The sequence below is a fragment of the Heterocephalus glaber genome, unplaced genomic scaffold (assembly GCF_053883595.1).
Source record: "Heterocephalus glaber isolate CG9 unplaced genomic scaffold, H.glaber_assembly_v1.0 deba00001452, whole genome shotgun sequence".
NCBI classification, from domain to species: Eukaryota; Metazoa; Chordata; class Mammalia; order Rodentia; family Bathyergidae; genus Heterocephalus; species Heterocephalus glaber.
In genome coordinates this window covers 24,022,892-24,046,845 of record NW_028258302.1, presented here as the reverse complement: position 1 = coordinate 24,046,845, position 23,954 = coordinate 24,022,892, and the positions used below count along the sequence as shown (strand labels likewise).

The 23,954-nt window shown below is 52.4% G+C and overlaps 1 protein-coding gene across 1 annotated transcript; it reads right to left on the bottom strand.

Annotated features, from left to right (window-relative positions):
• Positions 1–240: 240 nt before the first annotated feature.
• On the bottom strand, positions 241–21,436 carry Fam131c (family with sequence similarity 131 member C). Its single transcript, XM_004850359.3, has 7 exons — positions 21,214–21,436; positions 5,244–5,359; positions 4,418–4,453; positions 4,107–4,200; positions 2,211–2,393; positions 1,990–2,100; positions 241–1,060 (listed from the first exon to the last, which is right to left on the bottom strand). Exons 1-7 carry the CDS (start codon positions 21,233–21,235, stop codon positions 777–779), a joined length of 846 nt encoding a protein of 281 aa, XP_004850416.1. The 5' UTR covers positions 21,236–21,436; the 3' UTR covers positions 241–776.
• Between the last annotated feature and the right edge of the window lie 2,518 nt (positions 21,437–23,954).

The window sequence follows — 23,954 nt, the reverse complement described above, 5'->3', positions numbered from 1 at the left end:
TTGTGGGAAGAGCCCCCCCTCCCGCCCGGGCTTACGATGCTGTCATGTTGCTGTCGCTCCAGCCCTCATGCTGGGTGAGCCTCAGTGATAAAAGTGGGGTCCCAGGGTGTGGCTCCTCAGGGTGCTCACGGGCCTTGGGCAGCCCCATGGTCCCCCCCCCAGTGGGGGTGCTGTGTGTCTACCATCCTAGTCCCTCAGCCGGAGGACGCCCCTTCCCCAGCAGAGACCAGGTCAAATTCGTCAGGACACAGCCACCACTTTAATGTCACCAGAGAACCAACAGGGAGTTGGGGGATGCAAGGAGGGAAAGAGGCTCCCTGGGGTAGGGAGCTGGGCACCAAGGAAGCAGGTCCAGAGGGTGAGGGACAGACAGACACTCTGGGGACAGAGCCCCTGAGGGTGCTTAGCTACCAGAGGAGGCTGCCCACCTTGGATGGGGACAGGCACACGGAAGGGGCTGGGCCAGACCCAGCCAGGTCCCCAGGCCCCATTCCAAGGGGCCTCCTTGTCCCTTCCATGGTCTGTTGTCTGCCTGGGGACTGTTGCCCTGGTGTCTGCAGAGTCCTTGAGCTCAAGAGGACAAGAGCCTCAGAGGGAGGGGCCCACTAGGCCGAGGAGAGAAGGGGTTATGCTCCCACGCTGGGGCAGGCCCACGAGGCACAGAGTGGTCCACGAAGAGTGCCTGCCCGCAGGCCCCAGATGCCCAGGCCTGGGGGTCCTGTGTGGGGTCCTGCCAGGCCAGGTGAGGTGTAGGTGGGCGAGGCACCCTGGCTGGCTCAGTTGTAGAACACCTCGTCCTCCTCCTCCGAGAGGGAGCCACTGTTCACTGAGGGCAGGGAGCCCAGCAGCAGGGCCCCACCATTGGGCCCTGGGCCCCCAGGCAGCCGCCTGCGATGTTGCTGCTCAGGGCCGGGGTGCTGTGGGCCAGTGGCCATGATGGGGGACTCTTCGGGCAAAGGCCAGGCATCAGGGGAGAGGCCAGGGGACGAGAAGGCCAGGAGGCTGTCCTCTCTCAAGGGGCCGCTCGAGAGGCTGTCTGGAAGGTAGAGGCTCTCCAGGTCTGCAAGGCAAACAGGGTATGGGAAGGGATGGGGTCCTGCTGCTGATCCTGGCTTTCTCTGGGGGTGGGAGGAGGGCAAGGGCATGGGGCCTGCCTCCCTTCCTGCTAGTTCCACGATAAGCTGTGTGAGCAAGGCAAGTCACCGAACCTCTCTGAGCCAGTCTCCTTCCCGTGGCAGGGAGCAGGCTGTGGAGCCAGACTGCACTCTGAGAACTGGGACATGGGGCCTGTCCCCTCCCCCTGGTCAGAGGGAGGACCAGCAAGGTAACTAAATTCGGGCACCACCCAGGCCCCAGGCTTGCCATCTCCTTCCACAGTAACTTGGGTCCTAGAAAGGAGGTGGGTTAGCTGGGCACGGTGGCACACGCTTGTAATCCTAGCACTCTGGGAAGCTGAGGCAGGAGCATCACAAACTCAAGTCCAGCCTGGGCAACTTAATGACTTATTGAGAACTTGTCTCCAAATTTTTAAAGAAGGGGGGCTGGGGGTGTAGCTCAGTGTGAAGGACCTGGGTTCAATCTCAGTACGGGAAAAAAGAAAGGGAAGGGAGGGCAGACAGAAGGAAAGAGGGAAGGCGAGGGAGGATGTCGTGCCCGGTGTTAACTCCAGATCCTGGCTCTGACTCCTCTAGCTGAGTCTGGAGTGATTTCTGAACCTCTTAGTGCCTGAGAGTCCCTGTCTGTACAGCGTAGACAAGAGGACCTGTCCCTAGGACTATCGGGGGGAACCCAGGACGAGCACCCGGGCAGTGTTCAGTACAATGGCCATTATTCTGATCAGGGCGTCCCACACCGTGGCCAGGGGAGGATGGCAGCCTGCTTCCCCAGAGAAGGGAAGGAAGGGCTTGGGGGGCCGCAGTCTGTCCGCTGCCCAGGCATCCGCACCCGAGTCGGCCTCGTCCACTTGCCACACCCACACCCGGGGCGTACCCTGGAGCTGGACGGGGTTCCCGGGGCTGTCTTCGGGGAGCAGCTCCTCGGCATCCAGCGAGGACCAGGCGCTCAGAGTGGCCTCCGTGATGGCGAACTGTTCAGCCACCCCTGGGGGACAGCGAGACCCAGCTCAGTGGGGACACGGCGGGGAGGGGGGCTCTGTGCCACGACAACGCCCCAGGAGTGGGCGCCGGTTCAATGCCACGTCCCCTGCTGACCTGCGGCAAAGCGCGCCTCGCGCAGCTCGTCCGGCAGGCGGCAGTAGTGCTCGTCCTCCGCCGGCGTCGGCGCCCAGCCCGCCCTCGGGGCGCTCCAGCCCTTCCACTCGATGAGGTGCGCCACGCGGCCCCGCGCCATGGCTGTGGGCTTGGTGATGTGGTCCTTGATGCCCTGCACCACGCCTGGGGGTGGGGACAATGGTGACAGCGGCCCAACACTAGGACCCCGTGCCCTCGGCCCCCAAACCCAGGCCTGCCCCATGGCCTGCACCCCACATCTCAGTATCACCCAGTGCCTCCTGAGCACCGAAACCCTGCACCCCCAAAGCCATATGCTACCCTGTGGCAGATGCCTCGCTGTACCCACACCCTGCCCTGGCCCTCGACCAGCTCTGTGGCCCCACTTCACTTAGATGCCCATGGCGTTTCCCAGCCCAGGGTACAGCCCTGCTTCTTCCTCAGATAGGCCACACCTCACTTCCCCTCTGATGCCAGCCTGTGCTCTGGGCTCTGCCGGCTGACAGTGGCTGGGGAGCAGGCAGAGAGGCTGGCCCACAGGAGGCACCAGGAGATGGCTTGGAGGGCACTGGGTTTGGTCAGGTGGAGGTCAGTCTGGAGGCCTGTTCAGGCAGGACTCCCTCATCTCTGGGGGTGAGGTCACAGGCAACCCCAATACTAGGGTGACAGAAGGGCTGGGAGCCTTTGAGCCAGACTGGGGCCTGGAGAGCCAGGCTGAGGGCTCAGACTGTCTCACAGCAGCTGTGGCAGCCACTGCAGGAGAGAGATCAGCAGTGATAGACCTGCTGCTGAGGAAGGGCATCCTGACTGGACTGCTAAGTGGAGGGTGGAGACAAGGGGGGCCCACTGCAGGAACCCAGCAAGGGACGGGCAAGGGCAGGTGGATAGGGAGGTGGAGCTCCAAGGATAGATAGGAAGGTGCTGGACTCAAAGGTGCTGAAGAGGGAGGGGCTGACTGGACCAAGTCAGCATTTGTGTGTGTATGTGTGTGTGCTGGGAATTGAACTCAGGGCCTTGCGCTTGCCAGGCAGGTGTTGTGCCACTGAGCTACATCCCCAGCCCAAGTCAGCATTTCTGTTAACAGATCTGGGGGTCCCTGAAGCCAGGACAGCATGGGGCCATGAGGGACAACAACACTTGAGAAACAGGAGGTTGGAGAAGGAACAGGTGCACATGCCTATAATCCCAACACCTTGGGAGGCTGAGACAGGAGGATCATAAGTTCAAGGCCATTTTGAGCAATTTAGTGATTTAGCAAGACCCTGTCTCAAAAAATAAAAATAAAATGGCCGAGGATATAGTTCAGCATGAAGGCCCAGTACTGCAAAAGGGAAAAGAAAAAAGAAGAGGGCCATTGATGAGAAAAATGAAGGACCTGGGAAGGTGGGAAGGACAGAAGTGAGGAAGGTGGGGAGACTGGCACCCTAAAGCTGCAGGGGCAGAGGGCAGTGTTTTTTGGTGGAGGAGCAGCCCAGGCCCACAAGGGCAGGGATGGACCTCAAGCAGTGGCCTGGGGCAGCTGGGTCCCTTCCTGGCCTGCATGCCCAGCCCCAGCTTGAGCTGCACCCTTCTCGGAGCACTGCCAATGTTGGGCGCTGCTTGCTGGAGACATTGCCAGGTGGAAGAGTCCTCCCAGAGAACTGAGGCCTGACCAGGGGAGATGAAGACCCAACGGGATCTGGAAATCTTAGCCACCCTCTCAGAACTTCCTGAAAAGCCAGCAGTTTAACCCCCAGAAGCAGGAACGCTAAGACACCATCACCCCCAGAGCCAGTACAGGACCTGGTGCTTAGAGAGCCCTGAGTCTAACAGGCCGGCCCCTCCTATCCCACGCCATTTTTCCTGGAGGAGTGTGAGGGTGCTGCCAGTGGAACCTACCCACAAGGGATGAGGTGGCCAGGGCTGCTACGCTGTAGTTGCTGGCGCAGGCTCTGGAGTCGGACAGGTAGCCGTTAGTGGTCTGGAGGCACCTCTGTAGCAAGGAGGCTGGGTGAGCAGGAGGGCCAACAGCCAGAGGCATCTTCTCCACTGTCACACCCAACGTGTCCCCCCAACACGACTGCCATCCTCAAGCCCACCCAAGCCAGGGAGATCAGCCCATTCCCCCCTCCCCAGGGCAGGCAGGTCTGCGGCACAGCTGGGCACAGCAACAGGAGGACAGTGGTGTCCACTAGGGCCTTTGCACTGACCTGCCAAGGATCCCAACAGAAATCCAGCTGTTTGTCCTAAAACAAGAGGAGAAAGAGGGTCAGACAGGGCCCAGCATGCTGTGCCGCTATGCCAGGGGTGGGGGTGGCCTGGTGGTCTACGAGGTCACGGGCTGCCCACTTGGGGTCATGCTCTGGTGTCCCCTGGCACACAGAGAAAGGAGGAAGGACAGCAGTGGCCTGTGAGGGAAGGCAGCGGGCAGGTGACGGATCACATCTGGGTTCCTAACTGAGTATATGTAGACTGGTGACTCAACATCTCGGACCATCAGTTTCTTCCTGTGTGGCACAGGTGACAATGCCAATTACCTCATAGGTTGTGACATAAATGATGTAACACGGGCACAGTGCCTATCACAATGCTCAGCATGCACCAAATCCTCGATAAAGGCTGGAATTATACCAATTGGTAGGTTCAAGCCACAGTTCTGTGGGGCAGCAGTGGGCACTGTGCACCTGGACTTGGGGACCTGAGCAGCAGCTCCCTAGTCAACTCGCATGGAGAATTCCATTCCTTTCCTTCTCAGGAAAGTGCTGCAGGCTGCTGCGTGGTCATGGGCTTATTGAGGAGCTTGCTGTCTGCAGGCTGAGCTAACTTGAGTGGGAAGACTGCAGGGTAGGGCTGACTTTTCTGAACAAGCCTGGCCCAGTCCCAGCATCCCTGGTTCAATCCAGACCCTCATCATGCTGAGGTGCAAACCTGAGGGGCCCCAAATCCACAGGGAGAAGAGGAAAGAGGAGCTTGGAATGGTTTCTGCTCCCTGTGGGCAGCTGTAGGTGACAGGCAGGAGGAAGGACGGCTGCTTACCTTGCCAGTGACATGGTCTATAGCAATGTCAGGTGGATGGCTGGAGGGCAGGTCTGGGTTCAGGAGCTCTGTGCCCCGGGGCATGGGGCAGTCCTTGTGGGCACTTGTGAACAGATCTGGAAATAAGGACAAAGGCAGAAACTTAGGAAAGCTCAGCGCTAGTCAGAGGAATAAAGCAAGAGGAAAGAAGGGCCGAGGATTTAGCTCAGTGCTGCCATGACTGCCTTGCAACTACAAGGTCAGAGTTCAATCCCCATACCCCCTCCAAAAAAAACCAAAAAAAGAAGGAAAGAAAGGAAGGGAAAGAGGGAGGGAGAAAGAGGGGGAGGGAATGAACCTAGTAGGAAAGGAGGAAGTCAAATTTTCCTTGTTTGCAGATGATATGATTTTATATACAGAAAAGACATCATTAAAAATCCATGGAACTGATAAATGAATTCAGTAAGGTTGCAGGGTACAAACTCAATATATAAAAATAAATAGCCTTTTCTTATACACCAATAGCAAATTTGCTGAGAAAGATATCAAGAAAGCAATCCTAGTCATAGTGACTACAATGATGATGATGATGGTGATGATGATGATGATGGTGCCAGGCATGGTGGCACACACCTATAATCCCAACACTTGGGAAGCTGAGGCAGGAGGATCACTGTAAGGCCAGCCTGGGCTACATAGTGAGTTCAAGGCCAACCAGAACTACATAGCAAGATCCTGTCTCAAAAACAACAACAACAAAAATAACAAAAAATAATAATAAATAAAATACCAAGGAAGTGAATGATCATCTACAGTGAAAATTATGCAACGCTGCTGAAAGAAGTTGAAGAGGACACAAAAAATGGAAAGACATTCCATGTTCATGGATTGGAAAAATTAATATTGCTAAAATGTCTATATTGTTCTACACAAAGCAATCCACAGATTTAATACAATTCCTATCAAAACACTAAAAATATTCCTCAAAGAAAAGGAAAACCATTTCTAAGATTCAGATGAGCTGAGGATGTAGCTCACTTGTACAGTTCTTACTTAGCGTGCACAAAGTCCTGGGCTCAATTCCTAGCACTGCAAAATAATAATAATAATAATAATAACAATAATAATAATAAATAACAACAACTTTTTGATGGAACTACAGAAGACCTCAAGAGCAATCCTGAGTTAAAAGGAAAAAGTTAGGGCCGGGGATTTAGCTCAGTGGTTCCGCCGCCTGCTTCGCAAGCGCAAGGACCAGAGTTCGATCCCCGGTACCAAAAAAAAAATTTAAAAATCAAAAGGAAAAAGTTGAAAGAATTATAATACCTGATTTCAAAACATACTACAAAATTATAGTACCCCAAAATAGCATGGTACTGGCATAAAAATAGATATATAGGACCAGGGGGACAGGACAGTGAACCCAGAAATAAATATATGCATCTGTAGCTAACTGATTTTTTTTTTTTGTACCGGGGATCAAACTCTGGTCCTTGCACTTGCTCAGCAGGCAGCGAAACCACTGAGCTAAATCCCTGACCCTATAGCCAACTGATTTTTGACAAAGGCAGTGAGAACATACATTGGAGGAAGGAAAGTCTTGTCAATAAATGGTTATAGGAAAATTGCATAGCAATATGCAGAAGGATGGAATTAGATCCCTGTTTTGCCATATTAAAAAAAAAACAAAACTCAAAGTCAGGTGCACACACCTGTAATCCCAGCACTCTAGGAGACTGAGGAAGGAGGATCACGAGTTTGGGTCCAGCCTTCACAACTTAATGAGATCCTGTCTCAAAATGAAAAAAATAAATAAAATGGCCTGAGGATTTAGCTCAGTGCGAAGACCCTGGTTTCATTCTTAAAACAAAAAACAAAACAAAAGCCTTCAAAATGGATCAAAGCCCTAAAACTATAGAACTACCAGCAGAAAACATGGAAATGTCTCTGAACATGGATCTGGGTGAAGATTTTTTGATATGACCCTAAAAGCACAGACAAATGGGATTATATCAAACTAAAAAGCTCTGTACAGCAAAAATGGAAGTAATCCACAGAGTAAAGGGCAATTTACAGATTGGGGGAACATGTCTGCAAACTACTCAGGCAAGGGATTATTAAAAATTTATTTACTTGCTAGGTGTGGTGGTGCACGCCTGTAATCCCAGCACACTCGAGGCTGAGGCTGGAGGATCACTGAGTTCGAGGCCAGCCTAGGCTACATGGTAAGTTCAGGGCCAGCCTGAACTACAAAGGGAGAGACCTTGCCTCAAAAAAAATTTTTATTTACTTATTGCAGTACTGGGAGTTGAACCCAGGGCATTGCACTGAGCAACGTCTCCAGCCCTTTTATTTTTTATTTTGAGACAGATTCTCACTAAATCGCTAAGTGGCCTGGCTGGGTTTTAAATTATGATCTTCCTACCTCAGCCTCCCAGAGCGCTGGGATTACAGGTGGGGACCACCATGCCCATCCAGACAAGAGATCAGATCCAGAATACATAGCAACTCAACAGCAAAACAAAAACCCAAGTATGACACTGTACACCTGGAGTCCCAGCACTCGGGAGGCTGAAGCAGGAGGATCATGAATTTGAGGCCAGCCTGGGCTATATTTCGAGACCTTGCCTCAAACAAAATGAAACAAAATAAGACAAATATGCTGATTTACAGAACAGACAAAACCTAAATAGGTGTTTCTCAAAAGAAGATGTGTACAGGGCCGGGCATTTAGCTCAGTGGTTCCACTGCCTGCCTCGAAAGTGCAAGGACCCAAGTTCGATCTCTGGTACCACATAAAAAAAAAAAGAAGATGTGTAAAAAGCCAGCAAGTATATAAAAAGTGCTCCACACCCCCAGTCCCCAGGAAGATTCCATCTAAGGCACAATGAGTTCTCATCTCTGTGGTCAGAATGGCTGTTACCAAAAAGACAAGAAATAACAAATGCTGGAAAAGATGTGGGCAGAAAGCAGCTCTCAGACCCAGTTTGTAGGTGCACATTAATAGGGCCACAATGGAAAACAGTACGGAGGCTCCTCAAAAGCTAGAAATAAGGCCAGGAGTGGTGGTGCATGTTTGTGATCCCAGCACTTGGGAGGCTGAGGCAGGAGGACAGCGAGGAGTTCATGGCCAGCCTGGACTGCATAGTGAGACCCTGTCTCAAAAAAACAAAAGAATGAAATCCTGTCATCCTTTGCAACATGGGTGGAAATGGAGGACTAGTGCCACATATTCTCATTTACGTGGAAGTGAAAAAGTTGATCTCGCAGAAGTGGGGAGTAGAACAGTGGCTGAGAAGGATGTGAGGAGGGTTGGAGACCAGGTGGGTAATGTTACAGGAGGGCAGCTGAGTAGGTAGAGTAATTTTTCTTTTGTGTGGTACCCGGCATTGAACTGAGGGCCTTTACACTGAGCTATATCCCCAGCCCTTAATGTAGATATTTTTCTGAGACAGGGTCTTACTAAATTGCCCAGGTGACCCTTGAATTTGCAATTCTCCTGCCTTAGCCTTCCAGAATGCTGGAATGACAGGCATGCTCTACCACTCCTGGCTATAAGGAGTAACTTTTTTTTTTTTTGAGACAGGGTCTCACTATGTAGTTCAGGCTGGCCTTGAACTCATTATGTAGCCCAGGCTGTCCTCAAACTTGTAGCAATCTTCCTGCCTCAGCCTCCTGAGTGTTGGGATTATAGGTGTGTGCCTCCACACCCAGCCCTCCCAGCACTTACAGGCCTCCTTCTGACTGCAGCTGCCTCCCATCTACTTCCTCACCCCTCTGCCATCATCGCCAGTTTACACACACACAGCTCCTCTTCCTGTCTCCCATTCTTTGCAGGCTTTCATGAGACAGCCCTTGGCTGCTACCAGGAACCTCGCTGTAGCCAAGTCCTAAGGATCTCTTCTGGCCTCATGCCCACAGCTCCCCTTCATCCCTGGCTGGCTGTTGGCCTGTTCTCATCTGCACCCCACTTTTTCTTGCCCTGCAGGGGATCTGTCATGTGTGGCTCATGCCTGCCTTCATACCCCCAGCCCAGAGCCCACATGACCTTGGATTGAAATTCCAACCCCCTCCATGGATGCCTAAATAGGCGTCTCTAGCAACCCAGGTATAAGGGAACTCCCAGACTCAGTCCAATCTTCTCCCTCTGCCTGGGTTTAGGAAATGAAGCAAGCATCCATCCGTCTGTAGCAGCCAAACTCCAGGAGTTTCTCAGAGTCTGGCTCCCCTCATCTCCCACTATACGATGCCATCCAATCCACAGGCGAGTCCCTGGGCTCTCTCCTTCATTCCTATCCTCACCAGAGCCGGGGCTGGGCCACACCCTCTCCCTTAGGAAGCACTGCCCCCGCATCCATCCTCTACCTGACAGTGACAGCGGAAAATCCCGGGCCCAGTGGGGTCCCTGCAGGGTCCCTGTGGTTGGGGTTCTTGAGGTGCTCCAGCCACACCGCAGAACCCCTGCTTCCTGTCTCTGCCCACCCACTTGCTCTGCATCCAAAGGGCAGCATCTCTGGCTTTCTGAGAGGGCCCCCATGCTGACATGCGGCAACGCAAACTACAGTCACATGATGTTGAAGAACAGAACTGTGATTTTTCAGAGGCTGTGGCCTGCTGCACACCTAGGTGTGGTACAGCACCTGCCCGGGTGCAGACTGCCATAGTCCTGTGCTGAGCTTGCAGGCAGCTGCACCACAATGGCCAGTGGTGGTGGTGGCAGGGGGAGGCTAACAGAAAAGGTGCAGATGAAATGTGGCACAAACGATAAAGAGTGGTGCAGAGTCTCACTATGTTGCCCAGGCTGGTCTTGAAACCCTGAGCTCAAGTGATCCTCCAGCCTCGGCCTCCCAAGTAACTGGGACTACAGTGGGGAAACTCCAGCCCACTGTTGTAATGTTTTTACTTTATAAACTTTTTTTTCTTTGAAACTTTTTGACTCTTTTGTATTTATCCCAAAAAGAATGGCCATGGGCCAGGGATTTAGCTTAGTGGTGCCACTGCCTGCCTCACAAGCACAAGGTCCTGAGTTCGATCCCCGGTACCAAAAAAAAAAAAAAAAAGAATGGCCATCATCAAGAAATCAAATAACAACAAATGCAAGGCTGGGGGGTGGTGCTTCTACATTGTTGCAGGGAATATAAACTAGCACAACCACCACAGAAATCAGTTACACAGATTCCTCACAAAACTGAATCTAGAAATTCCATTCAATCCACTCATTTCCCTCCTAAGCATCTCCCCGAAAGAGTCAAAGACATCATGTTACCATGATACATGCAGATCTATGTTTGTAGCAACACAGCTCACAAAAGCTAAATCCTGGAAGCAGCCTACATGTCCATCAGCAGATAAATGGATAAAGAAAAAGTGGTATTTACGTGAAATGGAGACTACTCTGCCATAAAGAAAGATAATCTTGAGTCATTTGAAGGAAAATGAATGCACCTTGAGAATATAAAGTTAAATGAAATAAATCAGACATACAAGCTTAAATATCACATGGTTTCTCTCATAGGAGAAACTCAAAGTATAAAGAGCAAAATAAAAGACAGACAATGGGAAGTAGAGAGACAGATCTTTCTCAAAGGAGAAATGGATCAAGAGATGGAGGAAGGAGGAGGGAGGGACAGAAAGAGGATTGAAAAAGGAATGAAGATGTGTTCTGTACACAGACCAACTCCACAGGAGGAAGGAATGTGATCATTATGTACTGCAAATATGTACCAAAAAAAGAAAAGAAAGAGGATCAGATGGATGGAAGGGGAGGGAGGGGAGGGATGGGATGAAAAAAAAGGAATTAAGATGTGTTCTGTGCATGGACTGACTCCCCATTAAGAGTGTAAACAATATGTACTGCAGTCATGGACTAATAAAGAAAATGATCTGAAAAAAGAAGCACAAACACATTGTACAACTTCATAAAAAATTTTTTTTCTTGTCTGTACTAAGGAAATGAACCCAGGACTTGCACACTAAGCTACATACCCAACAACTTTTATTATTTTTTCCATGATTGCTAACCACAGTCTTGTCTTCTAGATCTGATATTCTGTCCTCACATTGGCTCATTGTGCCGCATATACTTTCAATGGAATTTTTTTTTTTTTTTAGTAGTACAGGGGATCGAACTTGGGACCTTTTGCTTGCAAGGCATGTGGTGGAACCACTGAGCTAAATCCCGGCCTCTTTTCAATGGAATTTTCAATCTCTTGGATATCTGTTTCTGTTTCATGGATTCCAGTTCTTTCCTATGTTGGGTGTTCATGGTTTCCATAATTTTCCTAAGTTTCTCCAGGTTTTTAAAAAAAATCTGTATCTGCTCTAGAGTCACTAACCATGTCTTTCATTAAGGTCATCATCTTGGGCTGGGGATTTAGCTCAGTGGCACTGCACCTGCCTCGAAAGCTCAAGGTCCTAAATTCAATCCCTGATACCCACCCCCCAAAAAAGTCACCATCTCTGTAGTTACCTGAGAAATTATTTCTGATTTGATTTTTTTCTAGAGGCTCATTCATCTGCTTTGTTATTTCTGCTGTTATCACTTCAGAGTCCAAGTGAGGGGCTTTCAAACTGTTCCATCTCATTGTCCCCTGTATTTGCCTTTGGTGAGCTGGAAGCCTGGGGTTGCATCTTGCTTCCATGTCTTCTCATTTTCTTTTTTTTTTGTTTTTTTTGTCTTTGCTTTTTGTGTCTTTTTTTTTTTTTTTTGGTATCAGGAATCGAACTCAGGACCTTGTGCTTTCGAGGCAGGCGATGGAACCACTGAGCTAAATCCCCAGCCCTGTCTTTGCTTTTTGAGACAAGGTCTCACTATGTAGTTCAGGCTGGCCTTGAACTCATTATGTAGCCCAGGCTGGCCTTGAACTTGCAGTGATCCTCCTGCCTCTGCCTTCCAAGTGCTGGGACTACAGGCATGTGCCACCATGCCTGGCTCCTTGTCTTCTCATTTTCTTTTCTTTTTTTTTTTGGTTTGTTTAATTCCTGGGTTGATGTTTATAAATTGCTTATGGCAGGTAGCTTTATTGCTAGTATTTAGGAAATGATTTCTTTTTTTTTTTTTTTTTTGGTACCGCGGATCGAACTCGGATCCATGTGCTTGCGCAGCAGGCAGAGAAACCACTGAACTAAATCCCTGGCCCAAGGAAAGGACTACTTCTCAGAGGTGTCTTCCAGGGGTAGCTGGTTTTTGGGTTTTGTTTCAAGATTCTATCTCTTCAATTTATTGGGGATGAGAAGTTGCTGCCTATTTGGCCAACCCCCTGGTTTTCTGGCACTGGCCTATACTATTGTTTATGACCCTCAGGCAATCTCAATCTTACCAGGAAGAACAACCGATTAGAACAATTATGTCACCTTGGCTAAAGTAGTACAATCAGCAATAACAATAGTATCAAACACAGCCTAGAAAATGACAAACTGTGGTAACTATTAATTTACTACCAGGGCCAGGGATTTAGCTCAGTGGTGCCACCACCTGCCTTGCAAGTGCAAGGTCCTGAAGGTTCAATCCCCTGTACCCCCGCCCCCCAAATTTACTACCTTTAACCATATTTGTGGTTATATAACAAATTCTAAAACAAACCAGAAAATTGTATACATTAAATATGTCCTCAATATGGCGATTTTATCCTCAGGAGAGAAAATTTAAGAGGGGTTAGGGGAAAAATAGAGAAATAGAGGTAGAGGAAGAGATTAGAAGCAAGACTAGAAGACAAAGGAAGAGTATGCAAACTGGGAAACCGGTGAGGAAGTCAGGAGAGAAACAGAGAAGGAAGAAATAAAAACAAGAACAGAACAGAACAACAACAAAACTAGAAACAATGTTAACACTCATCAAAACAAGAACAAACAAGAAAAAGAAAACAAGAAACGAAGAAAAAAATATGTCCACTTCAAGGCATATCTCTGCTGTCACTGGTAGACAGAATGGGCAGACAGAGCCCAGATCCATGTTGATTAATCCCAGCAAGCCAGCCATAGATTTATGGCAGGGTAGTGGATAATCCCAGCAAGTCTGCATTTTTAGTTCCACTGAAGTTCAGGTTGGTTTTGGGCTGTGAAGCTGGAACCCGATTTGTTCTGACTGCAACACTCCATATACCTCCTGCTGACTTGAACTCAGCTCCCTGCTGGCTTGAACTCAGCTCCCTGCTGGCTTGAATTTATTTGGCTCCTTGACCTCCTGCCAACTTGAGCTCCATTCTGTCTCACCCTGGCACTGGAAGTTACTAGATGGAGCCAGCCCATAGCTGCTCTGAGTTCTGAGCTCAGTTGGCCTCTCTCCAAGATGGTGACCAGCCAGTCACCCTCCTCTGGGAGACATCTGAACCCAAATAACTCAACAGCCACTGCAGTTCTCTGTGTCCACTGCACAGTTACACTGGTGCATTGCTCCATGGAGGACTCTGGGGTCACCACTAGTCACTGTGTGTCTGCAGGTTCAAGGTATCCCGCCCACTCAGCAAGCCAGGGCTTAGGGAGAAAGAGTCACTTGCCACCTCCTTCTTCTGAGTTGAAGTCTCTCTTTTTCCTTTCCCCATGGGCTTCAATTCTCACTTCAGATCCTTGTTGGGTCCTGGGGACCCATTTTCCTCCTTTTTCTCTTCCTCATATTGCTATATCCCAGCATCTGGGCACTAAATCTCAGAGAGGCTGTTTTTTTGCTGGTCACCACTCTGCCATTTTCCCGGAAGTCCCCCTTTTATTATTTTTAAATTTTGAGACAACAGGGTTTTGCTAAGTTGCTAAATTGCCCAGGCTAGGCTCAAACTTGTGATCCTCCTGCCTCAGCCCCCCAGACTGCTGGGATCTCAGGCATATGCCACCATACCTGGTTCCAAAAATATTTTCTTCTGGGATAGGAATGTAGCTCAATGGTAAAGCACTTCCCTAGCATGTGGGAGGCCCTGGATTCAATCCCCAGTGCAGAAATAATAAATCCACATAAACAAACAAAGATTCAAAAGTTAGGACAGCAAATACATAAACCAGTGACCTCATCATTTATGGTCATTATCAAGCACTGTGTACCATTCCTAATGGCCTGTGTCCTTTTATACGACTACAGTAGGATTGTTTATACCAGCAAACTACAAACACGTGAGGACTGTGTCAGCCTACCATGTCACAGGGTGACAAGCATTATGGGATCACCAGAGTGTATGCGCTGTCTCTGATCAAAACTCGGTTATGCAGGGCATGAATGTCTGAGGACTTACACTGTCCCCACCTGTGGGGTCTCAAGCCAAGCCAATGATTGGCAGTCACAGGACCCAAGGGCTGAGGTTACAGGCGTGCACCACCACTCCCAGCTGGAATGTGAGTTTTTCAAGTGCCAAGCTGACAGTGAGGAAGGCCAAGTGTTTGCGTTTTGCTGGAATCCCCTCACTCCATCTGGAACTCTCTCCCCCACAGTGGCTGTGGATTCACTTGACCACACCATTTAAGTCTCTGCTCGAAAGCTGTAACTTCAGCAAGACCCCCAAAACCATCTTACTTAACTGACACCTGCCTCTTCCCATGCCCTCAGCCTGTGTGCAGCATCTGGCACCTAGCACTCTCCACATTGTGTGTGCATCTCCTCTTCATATCTGAGCAGAACACGAGCTCTGTGAGGCTGGACTTCATCTACTTTATTTACAGTGACACCTCCTGCACCTGCCTCAGGGCCCAGCTCATAGAAGAAATCACTGACTATTTTTTGTAAGGAGCACACGGATGCCTGCCACGCAGCAGCCTCACAGTGAGCCAGTGTTAGGGCTCCTGATAAAAAGCATCCTGCCCTGTGTCTCCAACCCCACCCCTACTCACCACAGGGGAAATTGACCCCAAGAGGGATAGGGGTTGGAGGTGCTGAGGGCAGACACGCCCCTCAAGTGTAGCCACTCCTGGCCAGAGGGGAGAAGGTGACCCGGAATTGGACCCGGGTGAACGGTTTCTTCCCGGCCACACTGGATTTTGTATGCAGAGTAACCAGGGTGTTTGGCTGTGGGGAGGGGCAAGCATACTGAGCCAGCGCCCTGGCTGTGTGACCCTTGCCCCTCTCTGGGCTTCTGTTTCTGGATCTGCACAGGCAGTTTCCATCGGTGGGCAAAACCTTCAGTGGGCCTTGCAAGCCACTGACTTAGGCTTTTTTATTTTTGGTGGTCTTGGAGATTGAACTAGGTCTTCTCTCTGAGCTACATCCCTAGTCCTAGCTACTGAGTTGCTAATTTTTGATCCTCCTGCCTCAGCCTCTCAGGGTGCTGGAATTACTGGTGTGCACTGCCAAGCCCAGCTTGACTAGGTCTATGTCTAAAAACCAAGGTAGAGGGCCAGGGATTTAGCTCAGTGGTTCTGGCGTCTGCCTCGCAAGCGCAAGGTCCCGAGTTTGATACCTGGTCCCCAAAAAAACCAAGGTAGAGTGGTTCTGCTGCCTGCCTCGCAAGTGCAAGGTCCCGAGTTCAATCCCCAGTACCAAAAAAAAAAACAAACCAAGGTAGAATTGAGTAGAATGGAGACTATCAGGCCCCACAGCAGAGTCGGGTTAAATCTTGTTTCTTGACGTTTCTGTTTAAATTACATGGAACATGCATGTGTGCATGAAGTAACGATTTTTGGAGTCTGCACACAGGGTCATAATACAAAATAGTGGATTTTTTTTTTTTTTTGGTACCAGGGATCGAACTCAGGACCTTGCACTTGTGAGGCAGGTGGTGGAACCACTGAGCTAAATCCCCGACCCCATAATGCAAAATAGATTTATTCCTATGGGTCCAGTCCAAAGTTTGAACATGGTGACTTTAGGTTCAGAAATGCCATGTGCTGTGCACGAGCCGGGTACACCAAGCTGCCGATGGGGTGGCCCTGGCTGCAGTCCTTGCTGGGAACTCAGAGAGGTGCCAGGGTATTTTGGAGCCCTGGCCAGCCCCTGGAAGCTATTTTTGAACTCTGCAGCCACAGGGCAGTGGGTGAGGTGGATGAAGAGCAGCCAGCACAGGAGAGGGGACAGGTGATGCCAGTGACAGGTGGCAGAGACAGGACTCGAAGGTCATTCACTGAGGAGGTGGTGGCATGGGGACTTCTGGGTCCCAGCCCCCCTTCAGCCTGCTGCTCCCACCTCAGCTGGGGTACAGGTGCCGCTGCCCAAGTGCCTTCTGCCCCTGAGGACTTTGGCCCTGTGATGTCACAGGCTGGTTGCCATGGAGACAGCAGGTAATGAACCAGCCCCCAGTGAAATCACAGGCTGTTCTGGCCCAGCTGGGACCAGGGAACGTCACTGCCAGGAGCCACTGGAAAAACACAGTTTCATTAGGGTGGGGCTGCAGCCAGCCTGAGACCACTAGCTCCTGCCTTTGTTGCTGACCCGTTTCCCAAGGGAGCCATGGGGGACACCCCCTTTCTGTCCAAGTACACACCTTACTCCCTTGACTTCAAAGGCCAAGGCCCCTTCTTGGGCCGACCCCTCTCCCTTCCCCTGGCCTCAGGAGTGACAGGCTTCTGGTTGCCACAGCAAAAGGAGGGGCCATCTGGACTCTTCAAGGAGAGGGCTGTCACCCAGATGTCTCCTTCATCCCTCTGCCTTCAACCAGAACTTCCTCTCCACCCAGGGACGTCTTCTGCCTTCCACTGAGGGCCCCAACCACACAGTTCCACCTGACATTGAACCTGAGTCCCTCTCCCTGCAAAGCTCACACCAGGCCTCCTGCCTGTTCCTGGGGGGCTGTGCCCCTCTTATCTGCTTCAGAGGCCCCAGCTCCTGTTGCCATTCTTCAGGGCTTTGTGTCCCAGCCCATTAGTCACTGTGGCTGCTATCTGTCCCCAGTGTGTCTCCCAGGGGTCCACACCCCAGGAGGGCAAGGAGGGCCCTGCTTAACCCTGCTCTTTCCCAGCACCCACCGAGCAGCAACCTGGGTGCCACACACTCCCCACAGTGTCCCTCCCTGATCAGCCACGGGCTCATCCTCTAAGCCTCTGGGCACCTCCAGCCAGGTGCACAGGTGGCCCAGCTGTGACAGCCACACTCTGTCCTTGGCTCTGGAGGGAAAGCAGGGGCCAAGCCACTCCTCCCAGGCCCTGCCCCAGGACCCCACACTTTCCTGTCAGTCCCTGGGCTGTGGCCACACTGCTAGACCCTTGGGGCCTCTGCTTCTCCCCTGTGAGATGAGACTCACAGAGCAGGAGGGTGCATGCTGCACAGTGGCTGCTCTGTACCTGCCTCAGTTTCTCTTTCTGGACAAGGGGACAGATCTTAGGCAGCCATTCCTCTGGTCCTGTCCCCCCATGCAGGGAAGCCATTGGGGGTGAGCCCTGGGCCTCTACCTGGTGAGTCACTGCCTGGGAGCAGGACACAGAGCTTGGCAGAGGTCACTCAGCAGCTGAGTGTCCTCCTCTCCCCAGGACGTTTGCTTACTAGTCACCTAGACCAGAATGATAGCTTCATCTTTGGGCTGGTTCAGCTCAGAGCCACACAAGGAAATCCCTTTCTTTCTACCCACAAGGAAGGACTTCACACACCCTGGCTCCTTGCATGTCTGTGGCCAGCCTTTCCTCCTCCAGGCAGCCTGTCCAGATTGGCCTCTGCTGCATCAGGTGACTCTCTCACCATTGGCCCTATGGGGCTCAGGCTGGCCTTCAGTGATTTGCTGTTGCTGTTTATGAATCATCTGCCATCTGTCAGGTCCTGTCCTGCCCTTTCCAGCCATTGTCTTTCCCCAAACCTTTCAAACAACACTGCAGAATAGAATTTTTATGTCCACTTTAGAGATAGGGAAACTGAGGCCTGGAGATTTAAAATCACTTATGTAGGGTAACCAGCTAGTTAGTAAGTGGCAAAGATGGCCTGTCCAGATGGGCATGTTGGTGCACACCTGTAAACCCAGCTACTTGGTAGGCTGAGGCAGGAGGATCACAAATTCAAGGCTAGCCTGGGGAACTTAGCAAGATCTTGTCTCAACATAAAAAAAGGCAGGGATGTAGCTCAGTACAAAGGCCCTGAAATTCAATCCCCAGTACCACAAAGGGGTGAGGGTGGGAGCTAGGAGTGGAACTCAGTGGCAGAGCACTTGCCTAGCATGTGCAAGCCCTGGGTTCAATCCCCAGTACCGCCAAAAATAAAAACGAATGCAAGGGGCAGGGGATCCTTGCTCAGCTCTGGGGTCACACAGACCTGGATTCAAATCTGCCTCTCTAAGCCTGGCTGAGTGACTTGAGGGAAGGCCTGTGTCTCTGAGTCCCAGTCCCCTCCCACAGTTGAAGGAGAACTAACTGGGTCAGGGGAGCGAAAGCTCAGCCTGGCTCAGCATAAGTGCCCAACAAATGGTAGCTTAAAAATAGATAATGAACACAAAACAGCTCCCAGAAACAGCGTTTGTTGCCTTAATCTAGTCCCTGTCACTTTCCCTGCTGTCCTCAGACGCTAAGTGAGCACCTGTCCCCCACTCCCTCTCCATGAGGTGGGATGGGGCCTGAGGTCTCAGCAGCGCCCCTCTCAGCAAGAAGCCCTGGATGAGCTGTGTGCACAGAAGGCTAACGACACAAATCACTGGTGGGAGAAGGCACTTGTGCTCACATCCGCTATGTGGCAGGCGCAGATTAAACTGAGTGCTTTGCAGGACTTAAGCCATTGGATCCCCCAGCAATCCAAAGACACCAACACTGTCATATTTCTATTTTAGGGGTGAGGACACTGATGAGGAAGGGACACGGTCACTGCAGTGTACACACAGGCTAAGGAACTTGCTGAGGTCACACAGCCGGTGAACAGTGGGGTAGAGATTTGAACCTCAGGGGCCAAGGTGTGGCCTGAACCTGGGGTGTGGGGTGTAGGGCTGAGCAGCCCCAGCCAGGTACAGGCTCCAGGCTCAGGGTGGGCATCAGGACAGAGCTCACGATTCCAGGTCCTCAGGCTGTGCCCTGGCCCCAGGACTGCCTTCGTGCATGGGGCAGTTATTAACAGCACAGGTGTGAAGACCAGGCCGGAGCTCGGGAGCCCACGGAATCCTGCAGCTCCAGGGAGCAGGGTGGATGCAGGTGACACAAGACATCCACACACCCCAGGGGGATTCAGATCCTGGCTCTGCCATTTCCTAGCTACGAGGCCCTGCACAAGTCCTTCAACTGCCTCCTCCCTCAGTCTTTCCATTTGTAAAACAAGGACGATGGTGGTATACAGCCCATGCCAGCTGTTTGGGCCTAAAACTTTCAGACTAGTACCTGGTAAGCTGCTCATACTTGGACCATATCAGCTGGGGGGCAGGTGGCCTCCATTCAGTGGTTCAGCCTATTGCGGGACAGAGGGTCTTCTGCCTGGGCAGTTCCCATACCTCCTTCTACATCGATCCAACATCCCCTGCTGCATTTAAGGCTATAAGTGGCCCCATGCTCTCAGGATAGGGACACAGAAGTCCACAGCTAGACCTGAGAATGGCACTGGGGAAGCCCAGGCAGCCAACCAAAGGGAGGGTGGAGAGGGTGTGTCCTGGCCAGGGTGACCTCAGACAGGCCTAGCAGAGGTAGCATCAGGTGGAGGACAGAGGACTTGGGCTTCAGCCTCACTGTGTGACCTTGGCAGGTGTCCCTTCCTCTCTGGCCTCTGTCCTGTGTTCTGTGACCCTCAGGTCACAGACTAGTCCACCCAGGACTGGGTCTTCATGGCACCTGGCATGGTATGACCAAGTGATAGGGAAAGGAGATGGTCACTGAGAAAGAACCCAGGTGCCCAACACCTGAAGCCTTGGGGTTTCTGGGGATATCTCAAGCCCATGACTCCTAAAGAACCTTCAACACTCCCTCCCACTCAGCTGCAGGCAGGCACACAGACGGGGTGCTGTGCTGGGCCCATACCTACTCAGTGCCCGCACACAGCAGACACCCTGTTAATAAGAGCTTGGCCGGTGGCTAACTAACCTCATCTGGCCTGACCTGTTTCTTCCCCTCCCTCACTCATGATCCCACCCCCGACCCCTTCCAGCAACATCCAGAGCCACTTTCCTAGTGTCCCCATGAGCCAGTGAGCAAAGCCCCAGAGTCCGGGAAGGGAGGGCCTGTGCCACTTCCTCAACTTTCCCCAGAACCAGGTCCCCTCCAGGGCCTGCCCAGCCCCCCAAGACCAGTGAGGCCCTCTGCACCTGAATAAGCTACTGGGGGTGATGGGTGGGGTCTCGCCCCCCCCCCCAACACCTTGTGCTTGGGGTCAATGGATTTGGCCAGGGCCAATGACACTGCCACTCCCAGCCCCACTCCCTGACCCTGCTGTGAGGTGAGGTGTCCAGGTGGAAGTGCAGCCCAGACCAACCTTTCCAAAATGTCACCCAGCAGCCCGCTGGGGAGGGGGCTCTGAAGACCACCCTGCCCATGCCCCAGACAGGTGGGTCCCCACCCCTGCCCTGGGCCCCCCAGGTGGGGGCAGCTCACCCCAGCTCCCTGGTAGCACCCTGGGGACAGTCAAGGGTGCCAGGTCACAGAGCAAAGCAGGGGATTACTGGGAGACCCGGCTGTCCTCTGTCCTCTCCGAGGTCCTGTCTCAGGTGGGGTGGCGCAGGGGCTAGGGTTGTGGGTGGGAGGAGGGGAACCTTCTTTACAGCCTGTTCACCACCCTTACCCCTTCCTGCCAGGAGAGCTCGGGCACTGCAGATGGGGGGCCGGGAGCCAAGAGGGAGCTGGGGTGGGGGTGTAATAAGGTCTGTGTTTTGGGGGATGGGGGAGGATCTATTTTATCTCCTGTGCCCCTTCCCTAACAGAGGAGCCAAGGAAAATCAGAATCCTCCTGCCCGGCGCCCCGCGGGGGGCGTGTGACCGCGGGGAAGACAGCGTGGCTCCCGCTCCGTGCCCGCCGCCGGGTGGAAGTAGAGCGGGGATGCAGTGACCTCCGCCCGCCCACACCCGGCGCTCACGATCCCGTCACAGGGGCACCGCGTCTCCTGGGTGCCGATGATCCTTGCAGGGCGGCCCCACCCCAGTTTCCGCGGAGCGGCAGCGGGCCGTGCAGGTCCCCGCGCCCTGCGCCCCTCACCTCGCGACACGCAGGAGCCCATCACCGTCACCGGGCCGCGGGCCCGCGCCGCTGCGCCTGGGGTGCGTCGAGCCGGGCGCTCATGTCTCCGCGGCCCGGGGCTAAGCGCGGCGCTGGCTCTGGGCGGGCTTAGGCGACGGCGACGGCCGACGGGCAGGGCCCGGGGCTCGGGCTGCGCGCTCTCGTTCTCGCCTCGCTCGCGCCCGGGTCGTCCCCGCCGCCGCCTCCCGCTCGGCGCAGGAGGCTGCCGGGCCGGTGACACCGCGGGGCGGGGCGCGCCGGCCAGGAGAGAAGGGGGGGAAGGGGGAGGAAGGAGGGGCCCCGCCCCCTCGTGCCCACACCCCCTGCGCCCTTGTCTCAGCCCTGGGCAGGGACAGGGGAGAGGGGCGGGGGACAGGAGGACCTCTGTCGCTCAAGCCTGGGGCACCAACCTGAGGCTGAAGGTCAGGGAAGGCAGCAGGGTAGGGAGATTTCTGGCATTGGGGGTTTAAAGTCAGTATCAATTTAACAACAACAATGAGCAGGCTAGTGAGCTGCACACGTAGCAATAATCCCATTAGCTTGTCCTGCAGAGGGAGACACTGATCTTCACAGACGTCAGCGCCCTGCGGGGGGCCCTCTGATGTGAGGGTCAACGCCTTTGAGCCTTTGACCTTGGGCTCCTCATCTGGGGCGCGCTGGTCCAGTCCGGGGGTACAGAGGGTGCCCTAGTGGCCTCAACGCTGGAGAAAGGAGCTCTGGCAGTGACAAGGGGTCAGGGCTGCCTCTCAGGATTTATCTAGGGCGAGGTAAACTGAGGCACGAATTTTTTGCCTCCATCCTGGGTGGCCTGCAGTGGAGCAGCAGTGGCTACATCTAATCACCCTCACACTCACCTATGCATGAACACACACTCTTCCACATGGGCCTCCCCTGCTCATACAGCACATGCTTGAGCACAGCCACACGTGTGCACATATTTACACACACCTGCATCTCCACACACACACCGGCTCCCTTGGCCTACCCTGCCGGTCCGCAGCATTCCAGTGTGAGGCACACACTTGAACATATACACCTCCCATCTTCCTGCCACCAGAGATGGCCCCATAGGATGACAGATTTGAGTCAGGGGACAGGGTGGGCTGGAGGCTTCTTGCAGGACTGGAGCTGGGCTGCCAGGCTGGGCTCCCCCTGGGAGGTAAAGTCTGGGTGGAGGTGGCCTGGGCCTGGCCCTGGTGTGGGCAGACCTGGGTGTAGACGGGGGCTCTGTTCACATGAGTGGGGTGGCCTTGGTGTGGCGGCCCAGCCGTGACCAGTGGAACAGTTCCTGAATGGGGGAAAGGAGGACCGAGAAAAATCAAGAAAAGAGACAGAGTCGGGAGGGCTCCTAAGACCGAGCAAGCAAGTTTATTTTCACCTCTCTTTTATACACTCAGTGAGTTAGGTCATTAACCATGACCTTTATCCAAAACACCTGCTTCGTTGTTTGCTAGTTTTCTAGACACTCCTTGCCCTCATGGGCTACTTTGTTTCTTGGGGTTACAGAAGGTTCATCTTGTTGCTAGGGCAATCTCTAAAGGGAAACATCGGAGTTAGCGGAGACACGGTTCCCCATTACATAGTCTCCTGGCTATTTATAACAGAGGGTAAAATTAAAATGAAGCTTTTTGGCTGACACCGCTCCCCACACCTTGGGCTTCACCTTCGAGGTCTCAGCTTTTCACCTGTTAACTGCAGGTAAAAAAAAATATCGCCTGATGATGTTGTTGTGAGGGCTAATGAAATAATACAGGCAAAAATGACTGACTCATAGGAGGTACCCAAGGCTAAAATTCAATAGTTAGCCCTCAGCCTCTGCGGGGTCTACATTTCCGTGGAGTCATCCAACTGCAGATTAAAAATATTCAAAAACAAAAAATGAGTTTGTAGTGCATATATACAGATTTTTATCCTTGTCTTTTTTCTGCTCCTTTGGTGGGATTTCAGATTGAGCCCAGGGCCTTCTTTTTAAAACAGGGTTTCATGGGCTGGGGATTTAGCTCAGTGGTTCTGCCGCCTGCCTCACAAGTACAAGGTCCAGAGTTGGATCCCCGGTACCACACACACACACAAAAAAAGACAGGGTTTCATATTGGTAAATTGCCCAGGCTGGGCTCAAACTTGTCATCATCCTGCTTCAGCCTCCCAGGGTGCTAGGATTACAGGCGTTCACCACCACACCTGGCTTTTCCTTGTCTTTATTCCTTTCGAAACACAAGGTAACAACTATTTGCAGCATTTACCTAGAGATGATTTGAAGTATACAGGATGTAGATTATAAGCAAATGCTACACTGTTTTATATAAAGGCCCGGAACATCTGAAGGTTTGGGTGTCTTTGAATGATGGGGGCACGGGGGGGGGGTAGAACTAATTCCCTCATGGACTCTGAGGTGAGACTGAGGTAGTTTGTTTTGTTTTGTTGAGACAAGGTCTTAAGATGTAGCCCAGGCTAGCCTTGAACTCGTGGCAATACTATATCAGCCTCCTAAGTGCTGGGATTACAGGCATGTGCCACCATGCCTGGCTCAAGGGGGACCGTAAGAGTGACAGCAACACAAGTCTGCTGCACTGTTACCTCTCCCAGCTTCCTACACCCAGGGGAGGTGGAAGCCCCCATTTAAGGACATGTATGAAGTACCTACTGTGTGCCAGTGGCAAGGACCCAGAAGAGCCTGTTTCTGAGTGTCAGGTGCAGCTGCTCAGAGCCCCCCATTTTCT